This window comes from Idiotropiscis lumnitzeri, unplaced genomic scaffold (assembly GCF_059441095.1).
Source record: "Idiotropiscis lumnitzeri isolate Australia: NSW breed Sydney's pygmy pipehorse unplaced genomic scaffold, RoL_Ilum_1.0 HiC_scaffold_35, whole genome shotgun sequence".
Taxonomy (NCBI): domain Eukaryota; kingdom Metazoa; phylum Chordata; class Actinopteri; order Syngnathiformes; family Syngnathidae; genus Idiotropiscis; species Idiotropiscis lumnitzeri.
In genome coordinates, this window is record NW_028283573.1 from 674,434 (window position 1) to 692,849 (window position 18,416).

The 18,416-nt window shown below is 41.0% G+C and overlaps 1 protein-coding gene and 1 long non-coding RNA gene across 2 annotated transcripts; one reads left to right on the forward strand and one right to left on the reverse strand.

The window, feature by feature from the left end:
• Nucleotides 1–184: 184 nt before the first annotated feature.
• Nucleotides 185–14,151, reverse strand: LOC148315852 (uncharacterized). Its single transcript, XR_015840547.1, has 6 exons — nucleotides 13,915–14,151; nucleotides 11,857–11,953; nucleotides 10,121–10,172; nucleotides 9,298–9,508; nucleotides 6,554–6,657; nucleotides 185–2,612 (listed from the first exon to the last, which is right to left on the reverse strand). It is a non-coding gene; the product is annotated as an uncharacterized LOC148315852 (long non-coding RNA).
• On the forward strand, nucleotides 2,368–10,119 carry c25h12orf75 (chromosome 25 C12orf75 homolog). The gene is made up of 6 exons (XM_088287327.1): nucleotides 2,368–2,678; nucleotides 7,158–7,182; nucleotides 8,188–8,223; nucleotides 8,718–8,797; nucleotides 9,161–9,191; nucleotides 9,329–10,119. The coding sequence occupies exons 1-5, from the start codon at nucleotides 2,621–2,623 to the stop codon at nucleotides 9,163–9,165; spliced, it is 204 nt and encodes a 67-aa protein (XP_088143453.1). The 5' UTR covers nucleotides 2,368–2,620; the 3' UTR covers nucleotides 9,166–9,191; nucleotides 9,329–10,119.
• Nucleotides 14,152–18,416: the final 4,265 nt, after the last annotated feature.

The following is an 18,416-nucleotide window of genomic DNA, read 5'->3' on the forward strand; positions in this document are numbered from 1 at the left end:
GTAGATATATTTGTCGGGTGCTCAAACCGTCCGATTGTTTTATCCAGAGCCAGAAAATTAAGTATTAAAAAAAAAAAAAAAAAAATTTTATCACAAATAAATATACACAGGTTTATGACTATTTTTTCCCCAAAAATCTTTTTTTAAAACAATTTTTTATTTAATAATTTGTCAACAACATACACGCGCACACACAAACGCACCAGAAATATATCGATATATAATACATACATACATAAAATAATTAAATTATGTCATTTTTCAAGTGAGGTGTCTTAAGAAAAAAAATAGATAAAAATAAGAAAGAAAGTTAGACACGCAGTGTCTCGCTGTTTCTCGTTGGTTATGGTTCTGAATTAGCTGTCAACAGCGGCCTCTAATGGAAAGAGAAGGAATGGCAGCTCCATTCAAAATGATTGACAAAATGATCTGCCTTCAGGTCCAAAATAAAGCAAACCATTCAGTATTGGGTTGGATCTTTCCAAAGCGTTGTTCAAGTACCACTGGTGATATGCATATGCGGCAACCTTCTAGTGCAGTTGTAATATACATTTTGGGGTCGGTAATTGGAGTAAAAAGTTCGAGATGCAAGTTTGAAAGTAAAAAGCAAGTTGCACGTGTCTTTAACCGTTAACAGAAGCACATTGTTTAAAAATGATTGGAAACCATGGGGAAAAACAACTTCTTCTCATAAGCTGAGACTTTTGGGGTATCACTAGTGACCACCATATGATTACAATGCAAATGCTGTAGGGTAGCCGTTGACAAAGACAAGTCTCGACAAGCAGCACAAACACAGGCTGGGATGGAGCGCCGTTGCTTTTTCCCTCCCCAGCGGACGACTTGGCGCTTTAATTGGTTACGTGGTGGTTCCGAATCAGATGACTGTGATGATTAGACATTTGCTGGCATGGCTCAAAGCGGCCATAAAAGAAAGATCTGTTTACCACTGATTTCAAAAAGAAATTCAATTTGAAACAAAGCATTGATTGATACAAGCACAGTACACCAATTGTAAGGGATTTGGAGAACCGGACTTTTAGGATTCACTGTAAATCCAAAACAATCATTTCAGATGATATCTGACGCAAGAAGTTAAATGACGTCAGAACACTCCAGATTTGAAAGAAGACGTTGACAGTATGACAGAAAGTATATGAAGAATTAACTTTTTAATACTTATACGTTTCTAAATTGCCTCTTGGTGATGAAGTTAACTATGTTACTTCCATCTGGAATCAACACACCGGCTGAAATGATAATGAGAGACAAATTTAAAAAAAGGGTTTGATTAACTTTCATTGGGCATGTTCAAGGAGAAGAAGAAACAAGAAGTAGATAAATAAGACCATAATAAGCTAAACGGGTTTGAATAGTAAATTAGAAAGCTCATTTTGTTTAAATAAACCTCTGTCGTTAGCATCTCCCCCTTGGCGGCGTTATACATGGACGCGTTTTATTATTTTTTTAAAGGGCTGGCGGAACGTGGTCGGGGCCAATAATTGTTATGAATGAGCCCGGAGGGTCGAGGCCGGATCAGGGGACTGAAATGCAAAAAAGGGTCAAGTGCCCAGCTATGGCAAGTTACTATTATAATTTGCTTGGCACAGTTTTTGGCAATCAGAACCATCTTTGTATGCCAAATGTAAAAAAAAAAAAAAAAGCTTCATTCGAGACACTAAATTAAAAAAAGACACTTTAACAATATTTATATTTTTAGAACATAAACATATAGGTCATTGAGTCACACATGATCAAATTTAACGGTAGCACAACAATGCTGAAACAGGGACAAATGCTCAAGTGTTGCCAAGTTTTCAAACACTTTAGTTCCCAGTACACAGTAAAAATTGTCAGGTGAACTGAAACTTCAATTAGAGGAAACAAAGAAAAAGGAGTGAACAGAATGTTTGTCCCGTTTTCCTGCACACCAACGTAAATAGTTACGTTAAAAACAACGCAGCAAATTGTTTTGGAGCCAGCTTATTTATTTTTTTCTTTGTTGTGTTAACCGACATCGTCGTCGTAAACATCAATACCGTCATTTATAATTTAAAGTTGCTCCAACTTAAATTGTGGTTTTGTGCCCCCGGACGGTAGGTGTTTTTTTTTTTTTTTTACAGTGTGCAAAGAACCAACTTTTTTATCACAACTCTACACTCGGTTGTCATGCGTAAACGGCTGTCCAACTCGTCTTCCAAGGGCAAAAAAAATGTATGTATGGGTGTGAGAAGTTTGAACATCCAATGGAGGCTCTCCATTGGCTACTTCTGCACACGCCCTCCTCTCCTGGTTTCCAGGGCAACCGTGTCAGAGTGTAACAGACGAGCAAATCACATTAAAGCAAAGCATCTTTCTCTCTTCCCTCTCGCCCACTGTAAACTCACACACACACACACACACACACCCACACACACACACACACGCCCCCAGCCCAGTGTGTGTATAAAAGCCCCTCGCTCTGTGTTTCCCGTCCGACTCTGGAGCGTAACCGCGAGAGACGCTTCCTTGACCTTCCCTCTCCTGCTCCTCCTGATGTGTTGCTCATTCTTCACCGCCTCCACCACCTCCTCGTCGTCAGCGGGCATCGGACGCTCACGTTAGGACGACGGCTGCGTTCATGAAAAAAAAAAAAATGGGTTGTGGGAATTCGTCGGCCGCCAGCACATCAGGAGGGGGTGAGTGTTTATTTTTATTTTATTTTTTCAATTTATTTGATCGGAATGTGAGACACAAACACCGAAGGAGGGGGGGGGTTATTCTGTGTATCTGCACCAAAGCTAGAAGGTGATAAGAATGCAAATGAAACGCGTTGGGGGCTCGGAGTCACTGATGAATGAATAGAAAGCATTTGCATGGGGAATGTGCCCACTTGGACTTCGAGTGATTCCGTTTCTGTCGTGAAATTGCACATTGATTGCGTCTGCCTGTGCGCTTGAAGAAGAATATCTGATTCAAGACTAGCTTTCATTCATAAAAATATCAGTCCTCGGAATATTTACAATGACCAGGAAAAAAGTTGTTTTAGTCTCACGTGCCATTCAAAAATCACCCACGTCTGATAAAGAGCTGATAAATTGCAATTTTGTACGGAAAACAACGTTATGGTTTACTGGCATGTGACGTTGCAAACATGAAATTTGGTACATCAATCATGAGTTGACCCCAAAAAAAAAAAATCTTAAAAATTCATGCCCGAATACATAAAAGAATGTTTCTAATTTGGTTCAAAGCGCGTATTCCAGGGAACGACAAGCCCTGCGCATTGGATGTCACAAGGTGGCGCTAAAGCCCTGCTTGACATCGGTGTCAAGGAAGGATATCAAAGTGATACATCTTCACTGAGAGACAAGCTTTGCATGTCAGGGAGGAGTTAAGTTTAGCCTGGGTTGTTAGCAGAAGAAATTATCAGCCACTGCAAAAATATGCATGCGTGCACTTCCAGTGAAAATGTTCAAAAATATGAAAAAACATTTTTTTTTAATGTGATGTAATGTGTGTGGATCGTCGTCAGTATATTTTTGAATTAGACTATTAATATAGGCAATTCTAAACATTTTTTATAAGGAATGCCAAGTGCTCGTGTTTCTTCCGATACTCACAATAAGGACCTCCTCATTTCCAGGGGTTCTTCAAAGACACTTGTCTTTGAGATTTTTTTTTTCAATTGCCACCAAATATGAACTACAGATGGCTGATTTTAATTAGCCTAAAATTTGAGTTATCATCCTAAAACATGGCAGAATTTTTTTTCGGACACACCATGAAACACTGAAACACTATTAACCCAGCTTCACAAGGTCAGAGGTCAAGGTCAGCAAACAACTTGTTGGTGATGCCCTGAAAAGAGTCAGAGGCGCCCCCTACTGGCAGATTTGTAGAGATGCAATAATTCCACTCCGGACGGATTGCAATGACATCCATGTGACTTGTATTTACGCTGCATTTCAAAGACATCCCACCTGATTCAGAATTCCCTTTTTTTTTGGGTGTCATGCGGCAAAAAAGTTCAATACAACTGAACAGCACTTGGGCAGTCATTCTTTTCTTTCCACACTTGTAGAGCCACGGATGTAGTGTACAGTCGGCGTTCTTATATTCGGTGCCGTATTACACAGCAGGAAAGTAACAAGTTGAATTTTTGTTCTCGTGATTGGTCACGCTTAAAATCAGACCCTTTCTTTGTCATCGCAGCGACATGCTCAATCCTAGTTTGTGGCTTTCCACCTAACTAATCAAATCGTGCATCAGTGAAAAAGCGCAGCGGCTGAGTCACGCACGTCAATTTTTCAATTTCAACATTCAGTCTTCGCGGACTCAAGTGACCGCCCAGGCACACGCTGTACTGCTCATCCTTGCCCTTATTTACACAGATGCAATTCCTGAGATATGAAAGAGCTTTTGTTTGTCCTCTGAATGGGCCCCTGTGTCATGTCAGCAGACTTCTTTTTTTTTTTTTGACATCTCAAAGGGAAATTCACTCTTTTCCTATGCATGCACATACTTGGCTTTTCTCGTCATGGATACATTTCTCATGTTTTTTTTCCTTATTGTTTGTATGTTGTGTTGTGTTGTTCAAAGTACCCATTAAGAATGTCTGCCGACTGTTAGTTTGAACTTAAATAGATTGTGTGGTACAACAAAGCCTGAGTTGTGAAATATCACGAGGATAACCCCGGGGCAACATTTGAACACTCACTCAGAAGTTCTGAAAGGAGTTGATAGCTTTTGGTACAAATACAGCATCTGCAGAGAGTTGTAAATATTCAAATCATGTCAAGAAATTTGTAATATCACCTCAACATGTTTTAATTTTTTTTTTTAATTTTATTATTAATTTTTTTTAATCACTTTTATTTTTAAGATTCGCATATCATTCTATTTTTTTGTATTCACATTTTACACAACATCCCAACATTTGTAGGTCGAAAAAACCTGAGTCACAAATTCAAGTCATTGCTCTAAATGTTCCCGAAAAAGAAAAATAACTCAATACTTTGATGATTCTTAAATTAGATTATTCAACAGGAGAATATTCGATATTATCAATATTTGTAGTACTATATGTCATAAGGATTTACAGAAACATTGGGGGGAAAAAAATGTGGAGGATCATGGAGACGCAGAGAGTTTTACCGGCTGCATGGAGTTGGCAAATGTTCTCCGCAACATTTTCCATTCATCCAAACATTTTATTTTGCAAGGGCAAAGACAATTCCTTGATGACACTGCAACTTTGTTATTTGGAACAAAGTGCTTCTTCAGGTTTTTCTTACATTTGGGTTGGGTAACAGGAGTTAACGGCAGCTGTTTTCAGGTGTTAAAATAATAATAATAATAATAATAATAATAATAAGAATAATATGTCATTATCTACATCACCCACCACACCATCCACTCTCCGCACTTAACTATAAATAATATTTTACTATAAAATAGTTGTTGGTACACCTCTGCATAACATCGTAGACTTGTTAAAATAAAGAAAACAAAAAGAGATATAATTCAATTTACAAAAATAGCCTTATTAACATTGTTTATTAGTCTGTCAAAATAAAGATGTCAATCAATTTGCCTGAAATTCAAATAATAATGTCCTTGTTTAAGCTGTAAACATTTTTGACAGACTCATTGCACCATTTGCTGCTGAAAATAAAATGAAACAAAACAAAATAAAATACTTTAACCTGCAAAACAAAAAGGAACAAAACAATTTTTTTTTTAATCCAATGGGCAATGAGAGCGTCACTGCCAACTACTGGAGTGGATGTGCAATTACACTTTATTGTAGTATGGCGGGGGGAAAAAAAGAGCATGTTCCCCGCACGCGTCACCCTCAGCAATACTGTAGTTCAAACCATCACTTTGTAATCATTTAATTATTCCCGTAAATCTGAATTTAATTCCACTCACCATGTGAAAATAAAGGAAGAAGAAAATGGCGTCGTTCTCGTCTCGTCTAGATGTGATCAACTCTGAAATAACACCGACTCTGGACACCATTTAAATATGAAAATGTTAAAATTACACGATGGGAGCACTAGTCTCCAAAATGTATTTCTGGACTCAAAGTGTACTCAACACAGCGCGCCATTTCCAAATTCTGCGATCGTTCGTTTCAACACGGAGTCCGTGGCTCTGCCCAAGTCATTGATTTGCACTCATAAATATTGAAGTCGAATAATCCAGATTTTTGCCCGGGCCCACTTAGTGAGAAGTGGACAACAAATGATCAGTCAGGATAATCCTTCAGAGGGATCTAAAAAAACGCTGCTTAAGAAACCCCCTAACTGTTTGAAATAGCGGGAAAAAAATGGGCTCCTGACATTGTCGACAAAATAGCGCCACAATTGTTGCCTTTGTGCGACAAAACAAGCATAATGTGGAACTGCGGTGAAACTAATCAGGAGATTTACTCCAAAGTCAACAAGTCCCCGGGGGCGGGGGGGTGACTCTGCCTGCTCCAAATGTTTCAAAATCAATTCCAAGTAAGGCTTCCCGAAACATTTTCATCATTTTGTAAAAGACCCAGTGAGGCTTTTTCATCGCTCACCTCATTCAAGGGTGGTCGTTGGTTGCCAACCTCTGAATCCAATTCTTCGAAATCAGTGGCTTCGAGCTGTTTCTTGCCTCTCCCAGTCAAAGTTAATTGTCAAACTAAAACATTAAAAAAAAAAAAAAAAAAGAATGACACATTGTGAATATACACCAAACTCAGAACTTTGACTGAACGTCTGCTAGCTTAATGCTAACACATAATAGGAAATGCTATCGTGTGTGTTGAGTTCCCTGCTGCTTAAAGGGGTATAACACAACAATTTGTTAGCCTTTATACGACGTTTTTCATTGTGTTAGCATTAAACTAGTGGCACAATGTTATTACGCAAATCTTTTTTTATGTTTAGCTTGAGAGTGAATTTCAAGCGGGAATAACAAACAGTTTGTATCTTCAAATTTCTTACTCGCAACTCAAAGCAAAAAAAATAAATAAAAATATGTCACTCATATCTCAAGGTCTTAATTGTACTGATAACAATGATGCTTTTAAATCTTGTTTCTCTACCGCCGTTTCGTAAACGAGATGAACTGTTCGCGAGGAGGCCTTCAATTATGTTGGATGAACAAAGATTAAGTGTCTCTTCTCCTTCACTTTTCAGGGCCATCCGAAGCCTCCAGGGATGTGTGAGTACACCCGTCGTCACGTCACGTCTTTCTCTTTGGCACAGCTCATTAGGAAATAATAACATTTGTCACGTAACCGACTTTAATCGCCGCCACTTTAGATTATTTAACGCGAGGAAAAGTGTCGGCCATGACCTCAAAATGCATTTACTAATCGCTTACAGTCACATGCTCGCTTCATAAAAGCGCCTAAATGACCAATGAAATTCAATTAAGGATATGCGAGCATGAAAGAAAATTCTTTTTCCTAGCTTTCCGAGGGCAGCCAGTCCTTTTGCTTTTAATAGGAAGCGTTTATCAAAGCCTGGGGAGGGCCTTTGTGTTTCCCGGAATCGGTTTGTGTGTGTGTGTGCTCCTTGATAAACATCAGAACCGCACAGGACTCATGAGAGCTGACAGCAGCATGTTAAGACCGCAACGCACAGCAAAAAAAAAAAAAAATCACCACACACAAACACACGCACACACCCCTCCTCCCCACACAAACACACACACACACACGACATGAAACATGAGATTAAAGAGAATAGTCCGATGTCCGATGTCATGACGCTGCAGTAGTGATGGCTAAATGAAGCTTCAAATCGGCTTCATGAACCAGTTGTAGTATTTTTGGACTCCTGTAGATGGCGCTCTCGGTTCAACATTGGGCCGAAAGCAAGCTGACTTGCCATTTTTTTTAAACCCTTTATTTAATCCAACAGTGCCATCTAGAGGACTCCAAAATACAACAACGGGTTCATGAAGCAAATTTGAAGCTTCATTTTCCCATCACTACGCTGCAGTCAAAGTGACATTAGGCACTTGCCCGTTCAGCTTTTTCAGACAGAGACAATTATAAATGAATACGAAAAGCGAGCCATAAATAAGCCAGCCGCGTAACAGGCTGCTTAATCCGATCATCAAGCGTATTTGTTGCTAACGTCGAGGTAAATCTCACAAGTGCACTCGTGTGGAGGCAGGAGGAAAATCTTTGAGCTGATATGTGCATCTTCTCTCAATCAGGACAGAAGATCCCTTGGCAGACGATGAGAAAAGAAGGTACTTTTTTACTTTGAATGCAATTAACTCATTCAATACCATTGACGGCTAAACACGTCAAAATCCATTATTTTCTTTTCTTTACAGGGCTGGTAAGTGAATGAGTTTAAAGATGGCCTCGTGTCCTCAGTGTTTTGAATATGTGCAGTAATAACTCTGTCAGGATCAAAGCCGTGTTTCTATCGAGGGCCGTAGAGGCGCTTTGATGGTTCTGTGTCGACCAATGGGCGGTCTGCAGCGTGTTTAGCGCCACCCTCTGGTAGATGCAGTAGTTGAAAGGTCACTGGCAACATGGCATGACTCCTTCTTGTGACTGTGGTTGGCTTTCGCAATATTTTTTGTTTACAAAATGATATAGGATAAGTCTGCGACCCAATTATTTGACGCGATAAATAAATGAATTGAATGAACCAATTTTAGTCGATGAAATGCTAAATGAATGCGCCAAGATTCTAGATAATGTAAATAGAAAATGACGTCTGTTGTCCACTCAGGAACTATGGCGGCGTGTACGTGGGTCTCCCGGCAGACTTGAACTCGGTAGCTGCAAGTCAGTCCAAGTCCAGCCGAAAAGGTACAACAGTGTAAAAGCTGCTGAAACCCTCGCGGGACAAATGAGGACAACCAATAAAGAGGCTTGACGTCTGTTTGTGGCCTGCAGCATGTTTGCGTCTTTACAACCATGTGGTGATTTTTTTTTTTTTTATGACTGCAATCACATCATCAATCTGCTTTAGTTGAGAAGTGTGGCATGACTCATTTTGTTCTTACATGTAATCAAATGCTGATTTGTTTTTGTGTCCCGTGGCGCAACAGCAACAACAACCTCGTTTTTTAAAAATTGTATTTATTTATTTATTATTATTATTTTTTTAATAGTGTGAACAAAATGCTGTGCCATTATTTGTCTAGTGACTCGTCATTTGTCTTCTTGTAGACTAGCAGTCAGTGAAGAGGATCCCACAGAGGTACTTGGGGCCTTTTCAATCATTCACATAAAAAAAAAAAAAAAAATACACATTCTCTTTTCTTGGTAACATGCTGGCCATAGAAATGGATAGATGGCAGTCTTACCACAATCTGTCTTGATCGGTTGTCTTGACAGGCACTCTGCATATTCACCCAGAGGCGCCCGCTATGGACTCCACCTTGGATGCATCGCGACTTCACTGACTGACGCGTCAGCCCTTTTAACGCGGAGCTTGAGTCGAGAAGTAGACATTTCATCGAGTCTCCGAAGACTCGTGGACTCGTCACGGGAGGTGGAGCCGCACCGAGATGAGCTCTGCGGACGCCATTAATTATCATCCTTCAAATATGAAAAGAAAATACGGGCATCGAAGTGGAGAAGCGCACTCTCGGGCACTACTAGGCAGCAACGGGCCTCGAGCGTGGTGGTGGCCATCAATGATGAAATGTCGCCAGTCAATTAAGAGTTTTTTTTTTTTTTTCTAATTAGCAATCGACGCATTAGTGACTCACTGCGCGCCTTGGACAGAACAAGAATGTCAGTAACTGCGGGAGGCCCTTCAAGCGGCACGCACAGGCCAAAATATTTGGTACACCTACACGGAACATATGCCTTATTATCTAATAAATTTAGAAAAAATCATTCAGAATGAGTCACAGTTAGAAAAAAATGCAAATCTATCTGAGATCATATCCTGCTATTGGCTAAAAAAAACTCTTCTTTTCCCCTTTGTGTGATCAACATAATGATAATATTGGTAACATGAATACTGTGCAGGTGACAGGTGTACCTAATGTTGTGGCCATTGAGTGAACTCAAAAGCGCTAAATCAGAGATGTTGACATTTCTGGATGTCCCTGTGATGTTTCACGCTACCTCTTATGATCTTGGTGAAAATTGTCCCATAAAAAAAAAAAATGCACTGACCTTGTAATATGTTCCCTTAGAGCCACATGAACGTGACAAAACTTCAATAGGGCTGAGAGCAGAAAGAAACACAAGAGAGGCACAACAGCAACACTTAATCATCTCGCCTTGAATAACAGCTGTCGTCGTCGCAGGATCAAGATTTTTTTTTTTCTTTTTTGCGTTGTTAACTATAAACGCAACAGCCTTCCGCCACTTAGTTGTCTCAACTTGAAAAAAATATGATTTAGCAATTAGCAAACTATTTCTCATGGTTGGGATAATGATACAAGCTCATTTGTAATCGTCTATATTATAATATAAATATTTTTTTTTTTTTTACATTTTATTTTGTGGTAATTTCCAATGATCATTATATTGATATACATATATCCCAAAAAACAAAGCTCTATATTGCTTTTTTGTCATTATTGCAAGCTAGTTGCGGGTCACATGGATGAACAACCATTCACATATTTACACCTATAAACAATCAAGTCGTCATGTATTATTATAAATGCTATTATTGAAATATTTATAAATCATTATATTATAACAGAGTGACTGAAGTGATTGGCCAACGGAAAGAAAAAATAACATGAGAAGCTATTTTTCTGTTGTACGAAAAGTAACAGGTGGACACACTCGTTCATTTTACATTATATCAATAATTGGTTGATGAACAAATATTTACACCGGACACACCTGAGGATGTCTCACGACACACTGGTTGGGAAACAAATCTTTAAATAAATGCTTCTTATGAGAAGTGCAGAAAAATAAAAACCCTTACGATTATACTGTATAAAAAATATGATTGGCGGGCCACAATAGGTTCTAAAATTTGACAGAGGGGACCAGGAGCAGATGGAAGGAGTGTTTTGGTCAACTCACTTCATCGGAGAAAAAAAAACAAAACTTTCTTTTAAATGAAAGTGAATAAAAGCATTACAACAAAAAAAAACACAGTATTTAGAAAATAAAACATTAACAAAGTTTATTCCTTTAATTTTTTTCAAGTTTGGCGGGCCGGATTAAAAGGTTTAACGGGCCGCATGTGGCCCCCGGGCCGTGGTTTGCTCACGCCTGCTGTATAAGGTGCAAAATCACCGTTATTTCCAAAAATACGGGAGAAATAACATGTTCCAAGGTCAAGATCATTCGTCCGCCAGACTCTTGACAGCTCGCCGCTAATTGGATGTACCGTCGAGCACTCGGCAGGTGAAGGACGACGACGTGGAATGAGGTCAACTTTAAACACTTGAGACTCAAGTGAGTCTCCTTTCCCCAACACGCGACACAAAGCTCGACCAATTGCCGGAAAATCAAGCACTAGACTGGCTTTGTCCTCTCGGTCATCAGTTTTTTTTTTTCCGATTGGTGGAAACGAGCAATCATGAGGCTTATAATGTGGCAAAACACGTAAAACGCAGAACATTCTTATTGCTCCAGTTTTGTCTGATTTGTTGATCCAAGCAGGGAAAAAACATTTTTTTTCACAGTTTGGACCCTGACCTGAAATTTTATGGGCAAAGTCGATATTCACTCGACTCATTTTCACGAGCTCAAGTGTAAAGCAGAATTTTGTCAGCAACTAAAAACATTTTAATAATAGCATTTATTTTTTAAGGTGTTTCAAATTTTATGAGTCAAATGTCTGTAGCCCCGCTTTTAGTTTGACTTTACTCAGACCCACTTTTGCGACCGCTTCAACCTTGGCGGTCTGCACTCGACTGAGCGCCATTCGAGTTTCTTACCTGCTTTCGCTTGCTGTCTCTCCCGGTTCTGTCAACCGCATCGCTTTGCCCTTTAGGATGGCTCCTGCTGTCTATGATGAATGTCACCGCCATTGGCCTGCACACGGGGGAGCACAATTTGGATGCGAGTCAAAGACTAACGTCTTCAGAGTTTATTTTTAGGACTCATTTACAGGACTCTGAACATTGTCTGGAATTTTTTTTTTTTTAAACTCATTTACTACCATTGACGGATAAAGACGTCAAAGATCGCTTTTTTTTTTTTTTTTTTTTACTCGGCTGGTAGTGAATGAGTTAGTGATTATGTGTGTCTTTCGGTCAAGAGCATGTGTTCCCAAGGAAAAAAATAGATCTTTTTGTAAGAACAGTTACAGATTTAAATGAGTTTTGAATTTTTATATGCTAACATTTACAATGTAAAATGAGTTTTCTGGAAAAAGGCAGGATTCAAGGCAAAAAAAAAACATTTTCAACATTTTTCCGCATGTAAGCCGTAAATTTTGCCTTGAATTCTACCAATCAGATTGTGAAATGTGACCCGCCACACACATAGTAGTAAAAAAACAAAAAAAACAATCTAGATTTATTGAGCGTATTTTCTGAACTATAGAGCGCCCCTACTGGTGAAAAAAAAAATATCCACAGAAAAGTGGCACTGTTGTATTAGCCGCATGGTTCAAAATCTAGGAAAAAAATAGCGGCTTATAGTCCAGAAATTACGGTACTTCATCTTAATGCTCTTCTGTCCAGCCAGCTTTTTCGTCCATACAGATGTGAAAAACGAGTGAAGTGGATTTAGTTCTTGAATTGGACAACAACACCCTTCCCTACGAAATTCTCCTAAGAACCCACACATCAATCATTGCTGATGGCGGCAGAACCACAAAGTCCCCAGTGGTGTCAACCTGTTCACAATGACCTGAAATTGATTTATGATTAAAGACTTATACATTGTCTGTGCTCAGTGGTGGTTATTGACCCAAGTCTTTTCCCAAACACATCGGCCCCCGTGCGATCGATATCTTCGACGGATGAGGTGATTACGAGACCTCAAGCGAGAACTGTCGCCAGAGGACATTTGTCCTGACTGAAACGAGAGTGTCGGCGCACTGCCATCAATCACAGCACCCCCCTCGCCCCTCCGCCACATGTTGGGGGTAATTGAGTGTGTTGTGGGAGCGTGCGGTGGCCATGGAATGAGGTGCTGCTCGATGTGGCGAGGCGTTAACGGGCCGCTCTCTCAATGCACAGCAGTCAGCTCGCGTCTCTGAGGAGCCGGCTCGGCATTATGCCCGAAATGGAGGTGGTGCGAGCCTCCTTAACAAGCCACCTTGGGAAGAGTCGGTAGTGAGCATGTAAAAGTCCCTTATTTGGCTGCAGTTACACTTTTGTCCACCGGGTGTTGCCATAGCGCCAATCTGCACTCTCACACTAGATGTCTCCTCACCAACAGGCGACACTGCAGCACAAGCTTAAACTCACCTGGCTTTGTCCTGATGCAGGATGCAGACACACATCTATCTACTTCTGATCCATGAAAAGTGACAAGTGTGTCCTTCTCCCGCCGCACCGTTGTATTAGCCACATGGTTCAAAAGATAGGAAAAAAGTAGCGGTTTATAGTCCGGAAAATACGGTAACAGCAAACAACCCCAAAGAACAAAAAACTAAAAAATCCTTCTCACCGGACAACCGTATTTCAGGACAAGAACCTTCTCTCTGGACAATTATCACTTCTCTGGACTAAAAATTTACTTATCACTTTAACTTTCTCATGCAACAAAAGGACAACAACATCGAGGAGACTAGAATGTTCTCTCTGGACAAAATCTTAATTTGAGGACTACAAATTCCTTTAGGAAAAGTACCTCCTCTCTAGGTTACCTAATCTTAACTTGGAAGTGGAATGTTCTCTTGAAATGAGAACCATCTCTCTGGATTTTTACCTGGAGACTAGATGATTATAAGTGACATAAACCGTCTCACTGAGGGTACAGTTTTGACTTCCTTGCAACAAAAAAAAAAAAAAAAAGGTTGGAAGAAGATCCTGTTGGCTTACCTTGATGAGTTTACAGCTGGTGTCGAATCCCCAATTAAGATGGCTTTTTATTGTCATCCAAAAAGATGATGTAAAATCCCGGAAACAGGTGTCAACTGGCTCAAATATCCACTGAGAAAAAAATATCTTCTTTCATGAAATGCTTTTTTTTCACCCCAATGATAAAAAAAAGTGATGACCGTTAAGCGAACCGTACATTGGCGCGTAAATTTTTCTCTCTGGATAGAAATGACTGATTCCTCATTTGTGTGACTGACAAGTGCGATGAAAACGCAATGGGGCTGATAAATGGCATACGCGCCTCACTTATGTAATCGGGCAGATCAGTGATGTAAGATTTAGCCCGTGGTGTGTTCAGCGCAGACACGGCATGCCGATGCTGATGACCAGTACGGTTTTGCTCATGTTTTCGAAGCACGTCAAAACCAAAAAGTCAAGGCCTCTTTTCAGCAGACGCACAACCATCACGTCGATTTAAGCGTGCAGCATTACAGGAGTCCTTCGACACTTGATATCACTGCTTCCTCGTGTTGCGTGCCGGCTCGCTTGCTTCGGGTCAAACTGTCGCAGTTCTGAATTGACGTCCAGCTTCGGGGAAAGACTTGATGGCTTTGGCGGGCCTCGCTGTACTACTCTGGGAGCCTTACTCGTGCTTTTAATTCGAGACAAAAGAGAGGCACTCCGGTCATGTGCAACATGTGGTTCCGTTTAGAGCAGGTGAAACAATGTAGGAAAATATATCCGTCATCCACCGCATTCCAGAGTCCAGTGAAGAATGGCGTTGGATCACAGAAGAGCTAATTTTGAGGTGAAGGAAGTTGAAGGATCCTCTTGCGAGTGTTACAACGTTCTCAATCCAGTGTCCCGCCTCATTTCTAATCGTTATTGCATTCAGAGAGAATAGGCTTTGAGATTAGGTAGGTTGGTAGGATACGGTGGGGCACCTTAAGCAAGTAGGTGGGGAGGTTAGTCTGTTTATTAGGTAGTGTACCTACACAGGTTGGTCAGTCGGTGATAAGTTAAGCAGGTTGGTAGGAAGGCTGAGTAGGTAGGTCGGTCGGTCAGCCGGTAGTTTGCTAGTTTGTTCGGGTCGGTAACTCACCCAGTCAATAGGTCCGTAGTTTTGGTTTGGTACGTAAGTTAGGCAGGTAGGTTGGTCAGACGGTGGGAAGGTAGGTCTGTAGCTGGGGTGGTACGTAGGTATGTAGTTCATGTTCAGCAAGTCAGAAGCTAGGTAGGTTGTTAAGATAAGTAGGTTGACATGTAGATACAGTAGAGAGAACCGCAGAACTATAGAGCGCCCCCCACTGGTGAAAGGCAAATCCACAGAAAAGCCGCACCGTTGAATTAGTCCAGGGCTGGGCAAACCTTTATGATTTGCGGGCCACAATGAGTTCTAAAATTTGACAGGGGGGCGGGACCAGGAGCAGATGGATGGAGTGTTTCGGTAACCTCACCTCATCGTAGAAAAAAAAAATACATTTAATTTTAAATGAAAGTGAAGAAAAGCATTATAATACATATGTCTTTGAAAAACCACAGTATTTAGAAAATTAATTTAATGAATCAAATTCGGCGGGCCGGATTAAAACGTTTAACGAGCCGCATGTGGCCCCCGGGCCATAGTTTTCCCACCCCTGTATTAGCCGCATGGTTCAAAATCTAGGAAAAAAGTAGCCGCTTATAGTCTGGAAAACACGGTAGGTTGGTCCGCCGGTAGGTCGGCAGTTAGGATAGTTTAGTAAGGGTGGTTCTGCAAGTAAGGTTGGTCACTCAGTAAGTGGGTAGGTAGGGTAGTGTGGGTACGGAAGTAAAACCCGAAGGAATTTTATTTTGCCTGATGTTCATTAGCAATTTCTGAGGTCCACCGTGGATGTACAATGCAGTTCTGCTGCCATATGAATCATCATCATTATCCACAAAACATTCACAGCTTTGGATTTGAGTACAAGTGAGGCATGACCCAAAGTGTACCTGAGCCAGCTTCAGAACAATTTTGGTGTGCAAATATTGCTTCTCTACTTTATTGCTGCTTTTATGGCTGAAGTGCATCCAAACGCCGCTGCCAAGCACCGCGTTCGTCGTGGAGAAACAAAATTCAGGGCGTGAACTCAGGGGCACATAAAAAACAGAACCTCTATAAAACCTCAGTGTGCCTACGGGCCTTGCTCTCTGGAGCTCAGCGGGTCTTTTTGGACTTTCTGTCCCACCTGATGAAACATATAATAGGACGTGGGGGAGCACGCTAGGTCGCAAAGACAATGTAGCTGAAAAGGAATGTTGTTGATGAGCTAGCATGCGCGAGCTAGCATGCGCGAGCTAGCATGCGCGAGCTAGCATGCGCGAGCTAGCATGCGCGAGCTAGCATGCGCGAGCTAGCATGCGCGAGCTAGCATGCGCGAGCTAGCATGCGCGAGCTAGCATGCGCGAGCTAGCATGCGCGAGCTAGCATGCGCGAGCTAGCATGCGCGAGCTAGCATGCGCGAGCTAGCATGCGCGAGCTAGCAGTTAAATACAGAAATAGCACCCTCAACTGGTGCTGCGCCCTTTGATACAGCGCGTCTTTTGGCCGTAAAAATACGGTAGTATACAAGAGCAGGTCAAGTAGAGATTATATCAGTCCGCAATCCCCATCGTTCCATTTCCAGCTGAGAGTATGCCATCAAGGGCTGGGGAGGTTTGCCTCCTCTCGCCATGTGGTTATAGTCAGTACATGCAGCCTCCATTGGAAAGAATGTAGGTTAATATAGCAAGCGGGATCTGGACGTAACACTTTGCCGTTTATAGCTCAAAAAGAGCAAAGGCATAGCGTGTGCTCGGAGCAGTAAATCAGAGGATGTTTGGCATGGTGCAACCTCGTAGGATCGGCCCGGCCAAGAAAAGCTCTCACGTGCTCCATGAAAAAAGGAAGGCAAAGATGAAAGAAAAGACGACACGCGGCAGTATTTTTAGGTTGGGTCCAAGCCCAGCCGGTGTCGTCTGGACGGAGGATGTATATGAGCGATTACTTCATTGTTCAGAGGAATACCTTTTTCATTCCGCTTCCTCCACCGACCATGTTATGGGAAATAGAACGGTAAAGATTCCAGAGTGAAGTTATGCCAGAACCAATTGGACTATGGCAGATAATTTTCCCCCCGTCTGCGTCTCCCACTTATAAATTCCATGGTCGGATCCAAGTTTTAGATATTAAACGCAGAAATAAGAGCTGACGGATTTCTGTTCAGTCCTCTTTAGGGCTAATTGGCAAGACGAGAGGGGGCCGATTTGTCAATATGTATTGATTGTACCCACAAATCTGACGTGTTCATCTAATTACATTTGGGAACAGACCGACAATGAGAGAAAACTTGTCCAAGATTAGAGGTTGGAGTTTTCAAATGTGTTTGGTTAAGTTCCCTCGATCGCAGTTTGATCGCTGGTGGCAGTTAATATCCGGAAACAGAAGATTACGGACCATTTGATTCGAGCTCCACGACTGATTGCACCGACTCAATTCGTCCCAGCCTGTTACTGACAGGCCCTCGTACCGCCAACTCCGTCTCAGATCGAGCGAGTGCTTTCCCGAATGACACAAAACGAGTTTTCTCCGGGCATTCCTGCTGTCGTAACATCATAAACAGTATATTTAAAAAAATGGTGCATTGTAAACTGAGGTTTAATACTTCTCGAGAGAAATTCAATCCAAAAATCGACTTTAGAACTTGGCAAACAAGGCATCTTCGCTTTATTATAATTAGGACGCATGCATGCATGCCTTCATCTGGCTTTAAAAGCGGTAATGCTGTGATTCAATGTCTATTGACTGTTAAAATGTTTTGAAAAAATATTTTTGTTGAAATTTCACTGCAAAATACTTACCATGATCAGGATCTTTTTTTTTTTTTAAATCTTGATCACGCGTAAATCACGCGTAAAAAAACAATTAAAAAACTAATACTAAAACTAAACTAAACTAAAACTAAGTGTTTTTGAAAAAACTAAAACTAATAAAAACTAAAAACCCTGCCCTGAAACTCATTAATACTAAGTGAATTAAAAAAAAAAAACTCAAAATGAAAGAAAAACCAACAATATTTAAAATTACAGAACTATAAAAACCCTAGTTGGTATCCGAAAGTTAAGGTGTTGAATTTCCTCAAATTCCGAAGGACACTACCGCACCAATGTGGTTTGAAAGTATTCATTGTTTAATGGTTGCCATAGCAACATAAATAGACGTCCCCAAAAGAACAGCACTTAAGACCTTTCTTGACTTGAAGGATGTTTTCACTCTGCTTTCTTGGCCGACTTCAACAAGAGACACTGGCCGCCTACAAGACTTCTATTTGATCGAACTCGCAAGCCTTTGTGCAGTCAGCCAGTGACGAACCCTTTTCTCCCTCGCCAACGAGCATGTTAGGCCTGGATGGAACAACAATTGACAGCAGGAAGATGATCTGTCGCAGACGTATTGACACAATTGAACTTTTGCATTCGCCGCTGGAACAAAACGAAGGAGA

Coding starts and splice junctions, on each gene's coding strand:
- c25h12orf75 (XM_088287327.1), top strand. CDS start 2,621: ATGAAAAAAAAAAAAATGGGTTGTGGGAATTCGTCGGCCGCCAGCACA. Junction 7,183..8,187: donor TCCGAAGCCTCCAGGGATGT/GTGAGTACACCC, acceptor TCTCTCAATCAG/GACAGAAGATCCCTTGGCAG. Junction 8,224..8,717: donor GCAGACGATGAGAAAAGAAG/GTACTTTTTTAC, acceptor TTGTCCACTCAG/GAACTATGGCGGCGTGTACG.